The sequence below is a fragment of the Clinocottus analis genome, unplaced genomic scaffold, assembly GCF_023055335.1.
Source record: "Clinocottus analis isolate CAN_PGR_092001 unplaced genomic scaffold, fCliAna1.0.p SCAF_14, whole genome shotgun sequence".
Classification (NCBI taxonomy): domain Eukaryota; kingdom Metazoa; phylum Chordata; class Actinopteri; order Perciformes; family Cottidae; genus Clinocottus; species Clinocottus analis.
Window position 1 is genome coordinate 3356954 of NW_027175865.1, and position 17299 is coordinate 3374252.

Below are 17299 nucleotides of genomic sequence, written 5' to 3' on the forward strand. Positions count from 1 at the left end.
TCGATGGACTTTAGCGTGGCTGGATGATGTGTGTCTGAGTGAGACAGTGAAAGAGAAACCTTTGAAGTCAACAGGAAGCATTTTGAGCATTTTTTTATTGATATTTCTGAGTGTATTGTAGAAAAATAAGCACAAATGTGTACTAACTGACACCTACTGCACATTATGAAATGTATTGCCCATGTCCATACAGACAAATACTCCGCTGATTAATTCATTCACACACTACCCTTTATTTTGTTACATTTACTATTATTGGATGTACGCCAGGAAAGACATTTTTGAGCTGAAAAAGAAAAGAAAATATACATTACATTCTCGACAAATGAGTTTACATACAGGGAGTAGAAGGGCAGCAATATAGAAGTTATATTCTCTAAAAAGTAGAAATATTTGTCAAGCGGTCATAACATAAACATGTTGGTTCATTAAAAAAAAAAAAAGGTGTTAAACAGTTTAATTTAAAGCTCTAGATGCTGTGTATGGGTTGTATATTTCATTTAGTCTTTGGTGTGCAAAACATTTAAAATATCAAAAAACAAAGTCACACACGTACATCACGGGATGTTTCTGCAGAATTTATACAAACAGTTCAATGTGCGAAAAGGCCGATGAGAGTTTTGGCTTGTGAATACTGAGCTGTGCGTCAGTTTCCACCGCCAGTGAATTAGTGATATCGCAGTGTCCGTGTGCAGGGCTGAGGTTTTTGGACCAAAAACCATCTTTTGTTTCGCTTCACACTGGCCGCGGGCGTCGCGCTCAGTCGTCGTTGTTGCAGTCTGTGCACAGAATCTGGTCGCGGTCGGGGAAGAAGCCGGAGCCCACCAGCGACACGGAGCAGCGCGAACACTTAAAGCACGGCTGGTGCCACTGCCGGTCCTCAAAAGACACGTACTTCCCATCCCCGAACCCTGCAGGGAGGGGGGAAAGAACAAAACATGAGCAACTGATGACGGATGGATCGACCAGAGGAGGGAGATGTGCAGCAGTTCTGGCTGCTATTCCAGTCCAAAGCCATGACTAAAGTTCTCTGGCATGTTACGTGTGTTTGCCACCACGGGATCAAGGTGCCACAGAAAGCATGAAGGTTCCTGCGTGCACCACCTTTCTGCACCAATATCGCAAATTCATTGTCCAATGTCATTGTTCTTATGTTCGTGTATGTTATTCAATATATATTTATGCTGGAGGCTGTGCAGTAGTTAAATGTTCATGTTGATGCTAGTTTCTGTGTTCTACTCTGTTGTCTCTTATTTATTTGTATATATAATGTACATTTGTACGACCAGAGCAAAGTGTAACCGGAGTCAAATGACATGTAGGTGGACACACACGTGGCCAATGAAGCTGATTGTAAATATTTAAAAAGATTCAAGGTGGTTTAAAGAGATTTGAGTTCCACAACTCGAGTGAATATTGATACATTCATGGGGAAATAATGTGTTTGGGAAAAGAGCATTACATCTCCTTGTTTCCCTGCGTTCATTCAATTGTAACATGGACAGTTTGTTTGGGATTATAACTTCAGGTTCGGTGGGAAAAGGAGACAATGCCGGTGTGAAAACTGGTTCAGTCGCAGGTTTGTTTTCAGGAACAGCGACACAGTCTGAAGCCTCCACGCAGCTTCAGGGTGAGTTTCAGCTCATTGTTCAGCGACGTGGCCGTGTGACTTCACTGTTTTGCTTCACTCGCCGCTCTTTTTGAGCTGTTTTCAGTTGGAAAAGCTCTCAAAAAACTACACTACACAGCAGATAGCTGGTGGGCCCGTGGAGCAATCAGCTGCTAAAGATTCAGATATGATACATGAAAACATGCAAATCCCAAAGTAAGCATCACCTGACTCACCTGACTGCCTCCACCTGTTTGTCCAAGATGATTGCTTTGACATTTGATTGATAGCAGTTGAGACAGACAGGAATTACAAGGAGAAAATGGAAGCTGATAAGCGACCCCAGACAGAATTGAACCAGGGACATTGAGACTTCCCACTGACCCGTGATGGCCGTATTGCAGCCGGCGCACTTTTTGGCGTACAGGCTGCTGAAGCACTTGACGCAGTACGGACTCTCCCCCTGCGAGGTGAAGGGCTGGCCGGCCAGCGGGGCCTTGCAGCCCGTGCAGAGGAAACACTCCTTGTGCCACACCTCGTCCTTGTAGGTCACGCCTCCTTTAGTCAGGGCCTGCAGAGCACAAGCGCAAACTCTGTCAGTCAAACGTGACGCTTTAAACGCCTCGTGATTCACCTGGCGGGGGCGTCTGTGACGGCACCTCGGTGCTCGCTGCTCGCTTCTTCTTGCACGTTGTGTCTCATTTATCCTGCAGTCTAACACCTGGATGTTTAAAACATCTTCACTCAGAATAAGTTCCAATAAAACTGGACATTGTCAAATAAAACCACACATGGCCAGTATCCCCCCCCCCCCGACATATTATGGTGTGGACTGCCAGCTAGGATATTGTAAAAGAGCTCACATACCCTTTCAAAGTAAAAGGAAATGAAATTAAAATGTCATTACGGTGAATCTCATTTGTAAGAGTTGCTTTTTCCTTCCACATTCGAGTACATATACACTTTCATGCTCATGCATTTGATCAATTTATATTTTTTTTATACTTTTCCACTGTATCAGATCATGGCTCTAGAATTATTTTTAAATACCAGTTATTTTGTTCTTACTGTTCACTGTTTATGCTGTGTGTATTTAAAAAATAGGACTAGATAAGTGGTGGATGATGACTTCTAACCTCTCGTTGATTTAGTGCTGAAAGGTTCAGTGGACTAATCAATGAGTCGATCGACATTATTGACTGTTAAAGTCATTTATGAAGCAAAAACCCCGAAACACGTTCTGGTTGCTGCTTTTTCTGTGATTTACAGCATAAACATGGAATATATAGTTATCCATATCTTAGTGTGGGACTGACAAACTAAAGGCGACGTTGGAGGGCTACGGGACGCGGCGATGGACGGATTTTACCGACTAAATGATGAATTGTAAATGTTTTCCTACGGACAAAAGGTTGACCTTTTTGCAGTGGCTGCACTGCGGAGCCACCCGGCCCTCGTAGCACGGCACACAGTAATAGTTGTTGCTGTCTGGGATGAAGGCCTCGGCACCCATCGGCTTCTCGCAGCCGTGACACACGAAACAGTCCTCGTGCCACGTGGAGCCGTCGTACTCCAACATCTTTGATCCTGAAGAAGAAGAAGAAGAAGAAGAAGAAGAAGAAGAAGAAGAAGAAGAAGAAGAAGAAGAAGAAGAAGGAGGAGGCACAGATGAGGATGTAAGGTGAGACGTCTGGGATTGTTTGCCGACATCTTCCCCCACATTTGTGTGTCACTCGTGGGGCATTCCTCTGGTCGGTGCCGTAACCGTGAGCTGGAATGAAACCTGAATCACACGTCGGAGAAGACGAGAGGTGATGATTTCAGTGTGACGGCCGAACCGGTTTCTGCACCGCCTTGCCCGCTCCGTACAATTACTTCAGCTCATCGTCCGTCAAAACAATTTGACAAGCTGCGACAAACGCTTGGCGCGCGACCAACGCTTTATTTATTCATTTTACTTAACCATTTTTACATGGGTCTGCTTTTTCGTTGCTAAGAAAACACACACGCTTCACTGCGAGGCGTTTAAAAAGTCAGGGAGCCGGTCACGCCTCCCGGCTCCTTTAATCATTGGCCCTGCTTTATGGCTTTCGGGGCCCTGAAGTGCAAGCCGAATGCTCGACGGTGGGGTTTTGTTTTTTTTAACTTGAACTTGGCCGTGCTTTTAAAGGCATTCCAGGCCGAGCAACGGGACTGAAGAAAAATCCACCGCTCGGGTTCAGGGAAGATCTGGTGAGCTACGAGATCCCACACTGCCCACAGGCCCCGGGTAATGTTCAGTCATCCGACACCACTGGTGTCGTCACAACCCTGCCGGGAGACATTTTTGAAGCGGAGCAAGGAAACAATCCTCCTGTCACAGGGTGTGAACCGTTCTGACTATTTGGCCGATCGCTCAAGTGAGCGGTCCCCAGCGGAGGAATGTCCACTGTGCTTGTTCGAGGCCGTCACAAACCTGGCATGACCGTCTTGTCGCAGGACACACACTTGGAGGAGTACTCGCTGCAGTAGCAGTCGCTGCACACCAGCGCCTCCTCCTGGCTGGTGAAGGGCTCGTCCGCCAGAGAGCGGTCGCAGCGGAAGCAGCGGAAACAGTGCGCGTGGTAGTGTCTGTTCTCGTAGAAGAGCTCCTGGAGGAGGAAGAGGAGGAGGAGGACGTTAGGGAAATCGCTCTGATCACGCACAACGCAGTCATGTGGTCGTCCCTCTTGTTGGAGCCCGCTGAGTCCTGTACAGTGTGACCTTTGACTGAATAAATCCCGGCCTGATTGCCTCAAATGTGTATTGTTATTCATTGTTGTCCACCTGGATGTCATCAGGCGACGATCAGTAGGCTGATGAACCTTTTGTCCTTCGAACAAAGACATGGGAGATACTAAGTGAGGGGAGCAATCAGAGGGTGACGACCAAGCCAACGTGTAAAGAGAGAGCAAAAAAAACACTGTAAAAAACGTTTTGAAAAAAGTAAAATGAATAAGTAGTAAAATACATCTTTGCTCAATCAAATATACTTTGAGGTTTTGTGTCTGCTGCGTTATTCGGTCTGGTCTAAGCAGTATTATGGCGGTGAAAGGTTCACATCCATCCTCTTGCAAATGTGTTAATCCGCATCAGAAAATAGTCCCTCCCCGAAAATACTCCACATGCTTACAACTCCGGTGTCAAAAGGTTTATGTCTTCATTTTTGAATTAAAGCACACACACAGAGAAGTCAGATATTGATGTTACATTGCATCGTTGGTCCACTTGTAAGATCTGTATGATGATAATAAAACTATAAAAGAACGCCAGTTTCATCCTTTAACAACGGTTCAATCACTTTACCCTAAACTGTGAGGTTGTTAACAACACTTGATGCGTTATTGTTCCCCACAAGAATATTCTCTATGCGCCGCTCGGAGGTCACAAGGTCACGAGGTCACGGCCGACGAAAGCACTCGGTTCCCTGTATTTAAGATGCCGATCGACACGGGAGCCTCAGTCAACCCGAAAGTTTCCTATTTTCCACGACATCCCGACGGCCTCCAACACAGCGGGGTTGGCCATTAGCAAAGTTGTTTTTTTTTTACTTAAAAAAATATGAAAAACCTCACTTGGTGGCTGTTTTTCTTCCAACAGCTGCTTGTGTTCCAGTTCATGTGCAGTTCAGGCCGAGCTCCGTGATAAATGGCCTCATTGAATGAGCGGTGGGTGAAAAACTCATTTTTTGAGGCGTGGAGCTTCACAGTCAAAGAAACACAAGTGATGCAGAGGAGGAGAGAGACCACTGATGTTATGTCTTGTGCAGGGAGGGACGGCCAAAGCAAGCAGGAGTGTAATTTACTGCAGCCCCCTCACAGGGAGTCATCACTCACGGGACACTGGTGGCCTCATGGCGTCTGTGGGTGATCGCTTCAGGACAGTCTTTTACATTTTCACTGACTAAGGGGTTTCAACGCAACTTAAAAGGGGATTATTTGGGGTTCTGGAAAAGAGGAGTTTTCCAGCTGGTTTGCATAAGTCGTTGATCATAATGGAGTCAGACAGGTACAGCTTAAGCAGAGGAAGAAGTGCTCTGCATTCAAAGTGTTATGACTTAAATAGACTTAAAGTATCAAAAACAGAGGCTGAATAGTCATTATGTTATTAAATATAATTTGATTATTTTTAGCTATGCTTTATCATCGAGCAGCATCTTAGCTGGTTTATTTAAACTATTTACTATACTCTTGGGTAGTTTTATTGTATTTTAAGTAATACATGATAATGATGATGGAGCTGAAACTATTACTTTATCAAGAGAAAATGAATATATCAACTGATTTCATGCCAACTATTTTCTGGTGTCAGATTGGGATTTGTGGCTTTTCTTTGTTTAAAGCCATTTTTAAATGAATTTCTTTGGGGTTTGGGCATTTAAAGACGTCACCCCGTCCTAATTTTTCCCAATTATCGAGGTTTAATAGACCAAATAATCAATCATTCAATTACTAGGATTTTTAAATCTCAATCAGTAACAATAGTTTTCAAATAAGTGGAGTTTAAAAGCTACAATATTTCCTTCTAAACTGTAGTGGAGTAGATAAAAAGTACAATACTTCATGTACTTTGTTACTTTCCACGCCGTGCACAGTGGCGCTTACCTTGGCATTGTGGCTGATGACCTCTTTACATTCCTGGCAGGTGTTGGCGTGCAGCCGGTCGTAGCAGGGGATGCAGTGCGGGTTGTCCTCCACCTGGATGTATTTGCGTCCGCACAGGGACTCGTTGCAGTTTTTGCAGTCGAAGCGCTCGCTCATGGTGTCGTCCTGCTGGCGAGAGAATTCACAGGCACAGTTTAGCGTTCGCTGAAGGCGGCGCAGGAAGGAGGAGCGAGATTAGTAAAAGACAGAAAGAGAGCGAGCAGGAAGAAAGGGAGGCGAACTGTTTCTGGAATACAGCCGGGAACTGCCATGTCAAAAGATAGGGGGTAAAATTAAAGTTTTAGAGCACCATAGTGAGCGCTTAACCCACGATTAAAAAAGATGATGGAACTAAAAACAAACCACCGACAAAGTGTAGTACAGGACATTAAATCAAACGTTAAAAAGTGCAAAAAAAAACTTGAGTTTTGAGTCTTGAACATAAACAATTATGACGTACTGAAGATAATTCAGGACTGGAGGATGCACCATGAATAACAACGTGGCAGTAGTCGAGTCTGGATGTGATGAAAACGTGGATCAAAGTGTCCGGGATGGGTGGAGTGAAGCTGTACGTTTGAAGGGGCAATGAGATAAGGAGACTCGCATGGCGGTCGAACACAGAGCCTGCTATCGAAAAATCAGTTAAGTATCCAGCTAAATATTTGGCGGCACAGTCGGTCAGAATATGGGAGTGGCAGCGTATTTAGTGGAGACGTGGAGTCGGCCATCGCCGGCGTAGCAGTGGAAGTGGAGACCATGTGGGGCAATGAACAGTGGAGGACCAAGCATTGAACCCTGTGGGACGCCTGGGGACAAAGTGATGGTGGTAAAGGAGGAGGAGGAGGTGCATATTTGGGATTTGGGATATCTGTTTACTGATATTCTATATGTTCCCATCCTACCTTCACAAAGCATGTTCCTGCAAGCGGAGAAAATAGAATGAACACTAACTCACATTTGATTTATTGCAAATGAGGCCTGTAATGACATAACCGCTTCTCCTGTTTCCTCATTACTCACTAATCATTGAAAGCTTACGAAGCTCCGGCTCTCCCTCCGCCTTATTCTCGGACGAAACCCCCTGCGGTGGTTTGGCACTGGGAACGAACAACTAAACAATATTAATTGTCGGGAGCTGAATTGAAGCAGCGCTCTCCATTTCAAAGGCTCCCTCTCGAGGGCTTTTTCATCTTTGTTTGGCTTGAGTTTAAAGGGCAACTGCACTCGTTTATCAAGTTACTCCTGATAGCAACTCCCTTTACTCCTTCTGTCCACAGCTCTCAGTGACAAAATAACACCGTGTGGATGTTTTATTGCTGCAACTCAAGCATTTAGTTTTGTCCAAACTAATTATGATTTTGACAAAGTACTGTGTCTTATGACGGCTGTGAACATGACCCTGAGAATGCTGCGTAAAAATAATAGCAACTGGGAGAAAGTCGCATCTAAAATGTATGAGGAGAACGACTGAAGCCATTTCTTTTCCTTAAAGACATGCTGAAGTTCGCTGGCAGCAAACGCGACACAAGAAAGAGAAAACACCCGGTCCAAAATGACAACACTCAGCAGTGTTTCATCATGATTTGAGGGTCAAAAGATGTTCATCTCAAGAGAAGTCGCCTCCTTGTACTCAATTTCTTGGGGCAGAGGAAGCACAGGAGGAATAAAGGCCGGGCACACTGACAATAGCGTCATCCCACCAGTAATGCTGCACACAGCGAGGCATTAGCAGGGTACGTGATCCCCCATGTTCTGCAGCAGCGAAAGGGAAATGAGCGAGGAAATGAAGTGTGGGAGGTTAAAATACTCTCCTGTGGAACAGTGAAGTCAGGGCAGGCTAAGCTCAGAAAAGATACGTTCAGTGTGGACTAAGATTATGGATAAGGAGCGGTCTCTTCGGGTTCATGTTCATGCTCAGGATCACGACGTCTGGAACATTTACAAAGGCAGCCACTTAAATATTTCACTTGGAGACGGTAATTGTTTATAATTTCTCCCCCCCCCCCCCCCCCCCTATTTTGGTCACAGCGGGGCTTTGACATGTTTTTATAGTGTCAGAAAATGGGAGGTGGGTTCAACGAAGTGCAGCCGGAGCAATCGCGCGGCTTTGAAATCTCCCTGAGGGATTGTGGAATGAGTTGAGACCTCCGTCATCCCCCCCCCCCCCGGAGGACAGAGCACCGGCTCGGCCTGAATGATGAGAGGACCCAGAGGCGGACTATAATGAAGGCCACTTGTTTTCCCAGAAACACGTATTGTTTTTCGTCGTTTTGTTGCGAGGCTGGTTCGAATTAAAATCACATCGTGACGATGGTTTTCCCGGCTGCACGCGTTCACAGTTACAGGTACTGCGCTGCGCGGTCGTCCACCTCCAAATCGGGCCTGCCCGAAGGAGCCGTCGAGAAAGAGCAGTTTACATTCCGGCCGTCTGACTGCTATCAAACATTTTGTTTCTGCTGAGCCGATGATGCAGCAATCTCAGATAAACATGAAAAAAGGGATAAACACAGTCTGCTAGAAGCCGGCGCGGGAAAGCATGAAAGTGCCGCTCGCTCCGAGGCCTTTTTCTCCCCATGCCATGGTCGCACAACGCAGAGGAGGACATCCCTCACGCCGCCTCCCCGCCTGCAGATAACGGCCGGCGCTTCCTCTCGCAGGGCATCAAGCTGGGTCAACAAAACAGAGAGGACTTCACATCCTCTGTCTGTTTTCTGTCAGATTGCTGTCTGGATGAGGGAGGGGAGGAGAGGCAGGAGGAGGGGGAATCAGCACAACTTCCCTCCTGAAACGTCTGAAGGGGTTCGGGTTTCTATTCTCGTCCGTCCATGTCCAACGATGAATGCATGTGACAAAACAATGGGTTTTTTTTTTTTTGTTCCCCTTCCGGCTATAGTCCTTCTCAGTTGTGAGCTTTATGTTGCTCTTTCCTGAGCCACAACATCTGTGAACACATTCTGTGGTCTCCAGCTGTTGTCTGTCATCAAATGCTCCTTTGGGCGTCCAACAAGGGAATCTGTGTGCGACTCCAGAACACAAAGGCGTCTAATTAAAAATCCATCCATGTTGAGACCAATATGTTTTATGGTCCCTATAGGGCAGTTTATTATGACTTTATAGTCAGCTATAAAGTATGGAGAGGTGTGGGGGGGGTATTGGTGGGACTCCTACTGTACAAACTCCTGAGAATCGGTGCAGCATTAGCTTAGCTTAGCATACAGACTGAACGCTTGTTGTTTTTGCAATTGCACCGTTTGCAAATAAATGTCTCTCGCTTTTTTTTAAGGTCACAGCTGACGGGCGTCTAAACATCCGGGACAAGAATGTGCCTCATCCCACGCCCTTCGACACCGTCTGACGCTCGCCGTCTGAGCCGCTGACTCAGGCGTCGAGGAGGCGTTCACGTCCCTCAACAGGTGTCCTCTCGGATCGCACCCGGGGCAACTCGTCGCCGCCGTTCTCCTCCCCTCAAAGCGTGACGTTAAAACCAAACACTCATCCATCCCGTCTGAGTACTCTCTTTCTAGTAGCGCAGGCTGTTGAAACTATTTAAGCCCACAATTCACCTTGATGAGTGGACATGTTGAATTCCTCGACCGATGCACCGACCGTCCCCGGTGAGAGATTTGAAGGAGGCTTACGCAGGATCAGCCGAACGGGAACTGTCTCCCGGGTTCAGGCCTCCTGTCTCATGTCCCTTCATGGCTCGCTGCTGTTATTTTACACCTCGACAAGCTGGATAGTTTCTTACACCAGCGCAGCCAGAAGCTCTCTCCGCGGGCCATGGGAGCTGCCGCCGCTGGGTGTTACTGTTTATTTTCACCCCCGCGGAGGAATTTAGACTTTGTGTCTGAGGTTAGTCCACGATGAAAAAAACCTCTGTCACACGTAATAAAGTCCAGTGGAACAAAATGTGTAGGAATGTGTTAAATATGTCAGGCACACAAAATACTAATTCACGCATCGTAAAACCTTTTTTTTGTGTGTGTGTGTGTGGGAGGGAAGATGACATTCCTGCACACGCTACTGTTGTGTTTTCATATATTATTAAAGTTACAATCGCTGTTGTCTCCTTTAATGTGACACCTACTCCACTGGACTTTACGGGCAGTTAGAACAGGCATGCAGCTAAATAAGTAAATATCTCAACAACTACGGGATGGATTGTCGTGAAATATTGTCAAGACGTTCGTCGTGCCCACGTGATGCGTCCCAGTGAGTTTGGAGATCCTCTGATTTTCTTCTAGAGCCGCCATGAGATGGAAACACATCATGACGCGTGGTTCACGCTCACGTTTGCTCATTAGCAGTAAACAGGGAGTAAAGCATCATGGGAATGTCAGTTTTTATCACATTGGCATTGCTGTTCAGACTTTTTTATGTGACACTACAGCTTGAGTTACTTCAAATAGTTGTGAAGCCAGATAGAAACACTGCAATGCGTGTGTTTCTATTTGTGTTATTCCCAATATCTCTGACTGAATAACACTCAGAGGCTCTGGCGTTTTTCTCGGTTGCTCGTAAACGATAAATACAGCCTTCCAGACTCTTAGCCTTGTTTTTTTTCTTCTCCCCAACGCTTCAACATACAATCACCGCTTTCTCTATTGCCGTCGCGCTCATTAAATGACTCAAAACTGCGCGCGCATTCCATGAAAACAGGAAAAAAGCGCGTAACCAAGTTGGCTTTTTAATCACCACCCACCCAACTTTACTGTTTATTCGCCCCTGAAATGGATTAGGGTACTTTACCGGCCTCTGAAGCCCAGAACAGTCCTCATATTGTGCGACTCCATGGGTTGCATAACCTGGATTTTTTTTCTTTTTTTGGGGGGGCTGAATGTGAATCTGGACACAATGCTGCGTGGAGCACAGAGGAGCCCTGCAGCGAGACAAACAAGGCCGGTTTCTTCTGGTGGCACGCGCTCCCTTTCATCCCGCTATACAAAGATGCTCAATGTCTAATTTCGGGGCCGGGCCACGCACACAGATCAACGCGAACGCGCATGGGACATTTCGTTGTCGCCGATTAAAGTCCCTCGTCGGGAGGAATTGCCGAACGTGCGGAATCGCTTCCTTATAAGGTGAAATAAGTGACTCATGGTGTGCTTCATTTTATACGACCGTGCCATAAATTCATCATCATTGCGCTGAACCATAACACGATCAGCTTCCCTGGATATTAATGACACACACGCCGTTACCCTCACGCCTCTAACATCAGGGGATGAAGCACCTCTGGAGACAGATTACGTGTCTGGTTTTGTTTTATGAGTCTCCAGGCGGCTGCTTGTTTATCCAGTGAAACAATGCGCCGCCGCCGCCGCCGCAGCAGCTGGAGTTTCTCCCCCGAGGCCGTCAAACCCAACTGACAAATAGACATCTCAGTCTGTCAACAAGTAAACAAGTCACCGCCACGCCAAGTCCTCATCACGGTGACCTGACACTTGAGGTCCTTGGGATGGAGGCGGGGATGATTACTGAGGTCCGAAACAGGAAAAACACAGGAACTTCTCTTACTTCTTATTTAGTACTGTACAGTTTTGCTTCCTCTGACTTGTTAAGGACTTTTTGGTTCTATAATATTGTAATCATTTACTTGGAAAGAAGCATGTACTTTCGGGAGACATTTAGTCTCCGATTTGAATTTCTTCTTCATTTAACCAAAAAAAAAGGAACATAAAAGTATTGAGTCCAATAGCACATTTTGTTTCTTGCTATTGAGCTTTGAGCTGCCACAGAGGAAGACTATGAGACGTGGTGAAAAGCTCTGGGATGAAGTAAAAAGTGCAGACTTCTTTTTCAGAGGTCAAGACGTAACTTTCACACTTATCATGCTCACCGTATTTGTCAATTCATTTGCATCTGACAACCTGAAGCAAACACCTGTAACTATAACTCGTGTCACATTGGATCAGGAGGTTTTCTATTTCATATCATAGTATATTTTAGTAATTTCTTTGCCGAGCAACAGCAAGGAAAGTGACTCTCCACATCTCATCAACTCAACTGCAGCCTAACCGCTCTGACAGAGCTAAATGCTAACGAGCGCACCATAAAAAAAAATGCTAACTCCCTTACTGTGTTTGCCATCAATAAACAGCACGAAACACCGCTGAGGCTGATGGGAATGTTGTTAGGTTTGCAGGTATTTGGTCATTAATCAAATCCAGTGGAGATATTTCAGTGGCGGACCGACTGACATTGCCATCCAGGCCCGAGTGCGGCTAAAAATATATGTGAACGTCCAAATGTTTACGCCAATGACGGAATATTGAAAGTAGAGGAGCAGATTAAACAGATTGCAATCAAGTGCGGTCATGGAGTCTCTCGAAATGAAGTACCTTTTGTAGAAGTCACTTTTGGCCGCGCGGCTGTTGCCTTTGGATCGTGTTTGCAGGCAAACGCCGACCGAAGCAAATAAACAGTCGGTCTGATCTTCAAAAAAAAAAAGAAGAAGAGAGAATAAACGACAGCTATCGTCCAAAACAAACACACGAGTAAACATATTTTCCCATCGGCTGCCAGCTGGCTCTGGACAGTTCGAGTCGTGGGTGTTAATGGGAACAGACGTTTGTTTTCCGAGAGACCGGCCTGATGTCCCTGTTTCATGTTCGCTGCTGCGTGTTGGTTCCTCGGTTTCAACCCGTTACACCTGCAGCACAGACACGGACACCGGCTGGAGATGTGAAAATATATATATATATTTTTTTTAAAATAAGGATATCGACTCCAAACTGAAGTGGAAACTACTACTCGGGACAAATGTGACCTTTCCTGTGACTCGTTGAAGGAGCTGTTAGACACTTGAAGGAAATGGCCGATCTGCTTTTCCTGCCCAGAGTTATCGGAGAAGATTAACGCGTCTCTCCGAAGCGCGGATGGTACAAATTTAGGGAACACCCAGCGGCCAGTTAGCTTAGCATGTAGCCTGGCTCTGAACCAAGGCGACAAAATCTGCCGACCAGAATCTCTCAGGCTCAGTAAATAAAACTTTGTGTCTCTCTTTTTGTTTAATCGGAAAACAAAACCTGAAATGAAAACGTTTGTGTGTTTTTCAACGCAGTTGAGGAGATGTGGGAAGTCTCTGTTCCTGGCTGTTGTTCAACGAAAAAAGGTTTCAGCATGTAACACCACAATTGTTCTTTTTACATTTCTGTTGGTGCACGGATTAAACAAACAAGACAGACCGTTTTAATTACACGCTTTACGCATATTGTTTTGGGAGCTCTTCCCTTTGCTTTCAGTCTTCACATTCAAGCGGATCAACAGCTAACAAAAATGTCTGTTTCCCGCTTAAAAAAAGGAACATTTTTTAGCGGTTGGCTAGCCGTTTCCCCCTTTTTTTAATGCTGAGCTAGGCTAATGGCAGCAATCTTTTCGTCTCACTCTCAGCAAGACAGTAAATCAACGCGTGCCTCAGAAATGGGAGATGGAAAAGGCGGCGAGGCGCGAGCGAGGCTGACCCGCGACGAGACGCTCTGTCGGAGCCGACAGGCGCTTTGACGGTCCCCCCCCAAAAAAAAAGCCATCTTCCTTTCAACTGCTTTATTTTGCGTTTGGCTCGTCTCCACTGATTGTACACGAGGAGGCCCGACTTTCGCCCAACGCAAGAATCTCAGAGGAATGCGACTGTGGTCGAAACGTGGCAAAATCTTGTGGCTGAGAAGAAGAAAAAGAAGAAGAAGAAGCAGAAAAAGCAAACAAGAAAAGCATTTTTTTCTTCTTTCGCCCTCTGTGTTCTAAAAAAAAATCCCAAAAGACAAAAGTCAAGAATTCTTTTCTGTGGGAAACCAAAAAAAAAAGACCCCCCCCCCCCTCACTTAAACACATTCACATGCAACTAGAGCTGCATTGTTTCACTGAGTGTATTAATTTCACCCTAATGGATTGGAACATGATGGTGGTATGTATGGGGATGGCGTGCGGTGATGGAAACTATGAGCAGCGCCGGAGCAGGAGGTGAGTGTGTGTGTGTGTGTGTGTGTGTGTGTGTGTGTGAGTGTGTGTGGGGGCGGGTTCGGGAAGGTGGGTCACTGAGTCTCCAGAAGAAAATGTGTAATCTGAAGGAGACGTGACATCACTCGAACTCGCCGAGACTGAACGGTGACGTGCGCCTTGATAACGAATAAGAGCAACGACTTATTGTCTCGTCCAGATGTGGAGGCGCATTTTATGCCAATTCAAGAAAACATTAAAGCGAGGGATTGTTTCCTCAAAGGTCTCCTTGTTCTTGTTCTCACGACTCCTACTAGAAAAACAGGGGCCGCGTGCACTTATTCACAGTATCAGTTACTCACTTTGGACCCCACTCAGGCCCCAATAACATCCACTGCTTCCTCACTCTGAAGAAAGGACTTCCTGGATGTGTGTGTGTGTGTGTGTGTGTGTGTGTGTGTGTGTGTGTGTGTGTGTGTGTGTGTGTGTGTGTGTGTGTATGTATGTGTGGGTGGGTGGGGGGAGGGAGGGGAGGATATTTGGCCTTGTCATATTTTATAATGTAATAATACTAGTAATGAATCATTTACTAATACTTTTGAGAGCAATTATTCATCATTAACGATAGAATATTCACAGTTGCCAGGTTGTTAAAAAAAATCCCTTTTCTTTTTTGTATTTGTCTTTTTGGTGATGATGTAATCAATGTTAACAATCAGATTCTTATGCGCATTAAAGTCTATAAACCGCATTATCACACAGCTGTGCGCCTCCGCGTCGTCCCCGCGGTGTGAACGTACCTGTCGTCGCCTGTGGAGATGCTCAGGAGTCTCTGCGGGGCCTCGAGCCGTCCGTCCGCTCTGGAGAATGAAATGACAAGATAATGAAATCCTCCGTGAAGCTTCCCGCGAGCTGCGAGCTGACGGGCTTCCCAGTGACTGGAGCATCTGGTGCGTAAAAAAGAAACCCAGAACTATTCCCCCCGCAAGCCCCGCCCCTTTCCTCTCTCCTCCTCCTGTCTTTTATTTTCACCTTGTGGGGAGTTCAAGCCGAAAGAAGGTAGACTCTTTTGAATGTAATTGAATATTTTAAGTATACAGTATGTTTTTTGGCCTCCAGCAGCTGATGTAAACCCCTTGTTGTGCCTCTGTGAAAGGAAAACCCTTCCGATGATCTAATTGAATGTGTTTTACTGCGAATATCACAATATAGTGATGTTCACTTCACCACGACAGCCCCACTCCAATGTATTAATCACCAGCAGTACACTTTATAAACACACTATACAATGTCATGTTGTAACCAAGACATTGTGACGTGTTTATTAATGTATTCATCAATAAATATCACACATCATGGCCCTTTACGCGACATCAAATCGTATAGTGTGTTATAGCACTTATCAAGTGTATACGTGTTGTACATTATTTACTGGCTGTTTATAGATGTTATAAACACGATCAAACAGTTTATACACACATACAAATCTTGAAAAATAGAAGTTTGACATAGGATGATGATATAATAAATGAATACGTAAATACTCTTAGTTTTGTAGTCTTCAACATGTACAACTACATGATGTTTACAAGTGATACACAATGTATTAGATGCTTATGCAAGCTGAACAGCGGGCTTAATATATGTTTTTTTATACGGTCTCCTTTCCTGCGCTAGCAGCCATCACGGGGATGAGGATGCTGAGCAAGCAGCTTTAAAACCCCCTCCACACTTTCTGTATCGTCTTTCACTCTCAAGTCTTCTCGGCTTCATGAACTTCTCTGCGGCGATGAGCAAAACTGCAGAAACCCCGGAAAAATAAATAAATACAACACACAAAAAAGCAAGTAAGATATAATTTTCTCTCTCATTGACCTCTATTTTCCACAGCGGTGAGCAGGAGGTCTGGGGACGATTAGAGGCTTCAGCTGTGGCCCCATCCTGCCACTACACATTAAGTCAGGAAGTCCACCAGTGAAGCGATGACGCCTCTTCAGTCACGTGCGCGGCACGATGAAGCTGCTCTTCAGGAGCAGCTGATGAGCTGTTTGAGCTCATGGAGCTCATGGTGAAGGGCTTCTTGAAGCTTTTGATTTATTGGACTTATAACACTTGAGAAAGGGGGAAAGCTTTGCTGCGGCCTCCTGACATGTCACACACTTACATGTGAATATGCTGCCACCTGCTGGCCAAACCTGTTAGTTACAACAATTCCACTGCGGGTGATCAAACAGAGATCGATTTTTTTTTAGCATAAATAAAAAATTGTATTGTTACAATATTAAACTTAGAACATAAATCATTTCAGTCTCTTTGAACCTGTCCAGTTGCGCTACTATTTTTAATTGTGTCATAATTATGACACAATAATTATGATGAAAGTGGGTAATCATACCTTTTTGACACATTTGAGGATAAAACACTTCATAATGTCAAATGTAGGTGCTTTGTGTAGATTTATAAGCTTACATGGTAATAATAAAGCTATGTATTTCTAATAATATTGACACTTAGTCATGATAAGATATTTCATAAGGAAAAAAGGAAGAAAATTGATTTAAATTATCAGACCGGTTTGTGTCATGTGATACAAAGCAGGTGATGGACTTTAATCTAACCTTGTCTCAGATAATGATTTTGTAATTATTACTAACAAACCTTATGAGAAACTGTCATTTTTTAAATTATTTTGTATATCTCATAATCGTGACAGTGCCCCGACTTTGCATGCATTTAAAAATCTCTAAATTATGAGTCAAACTGTAATGACTACGTAGTTCCTCGTATTTAACTACTCAAATCTCTTTAGTTTCTCTCAATTCTTTGTATCGCACACACACATAAGATACTTTCACTAAATATAATTATTACATTATGGTTATGAGATAATACATTTTAATTGGCTGAAATAAATCCATAATAAATGATACAAAAGTTAATTTAACTACCATATTTTATAGTCATGACCAAATATATACACACCAAAATATACTATTTATTTATTTACTCAAAACTATGATAGATTAGTTCATAACAACTTTCTTAACTTGAGAGAAACTAAACATGGAGCAAAATAAATTCATAACTGTGA

The 17299-nt window shown here is 44.7% G+C and overlaps 1 protein-coding gene across 2 annotated transcripts; it reads right to left on the bottom strand.

Moving 5' to 3' along the window:
- Nucleotides 1–94: 94 nt before the first annotated feature.
- On the bottom strand, nucleotides 95–15135 carry fhl3b (four and a half LIM domains 3b). Of its 2 annotated transcripts, none has more exons than XM_068575349.1 (6): nucleotides 15009–15135; nucleotides 6232–6396; nucleotides 4065–4239; nucleotides 3027–3196; nucleotides 1994–2180; nucleotides 95–911 (listed from the first exon to the last, which is right to left on the bottom strand). In XM_068575349.1, exons 2-6 carry the CDS (start codon nucleotides 6385–6387, stop codon nucleotides 760–762), a joined length of 840 nt encoding a protein of 279 aa, XP_068431450.1. In that variant the 5' UTR covers nucleotides 6388–6396; nucleotides 15009–15135; the 3' UTR covers nucleotides 95–759. The 2 variants fall into 2 exon arrangements, with proteins under 2 accessions (XP_068431450.1, XP_068431451.1); XM_068575350.1 differs by having other exon boundaries at nucleotides 6232–6399.
- Between the last annotated feature and the right edge of the window lie 2164 nt (nucleotides 15136–17299).

What these genes read in the sequence shown, in the direction of transcription:
- fhl3b (XM_068575349.1), bottom strand. Translation starts at nt 6,387, where the DNA reads ATGAGCGAGCGCTTCGACTGCAAAAACTGCAACGAGTCCCTGTGCGGA. An exon ending in CGACAAGACGGTCATGCCAG is followed by an intron (nt 3,197 to 4,064) that starts GTTTGTGACGGC and finishes CTTCTTCTTCAG; the next exon opens with GATCAAAGATGTTGGAGTAC. An exon ending in AGTGCAGCCACTGCAAAAAG is followed by an intron (nt 2,181 to 3,026) that starts GTCAACCTTTTG and finishes TGTGCTCTGCAG; the next exon opens with GCCCTGACTAAAGGAGGCGT.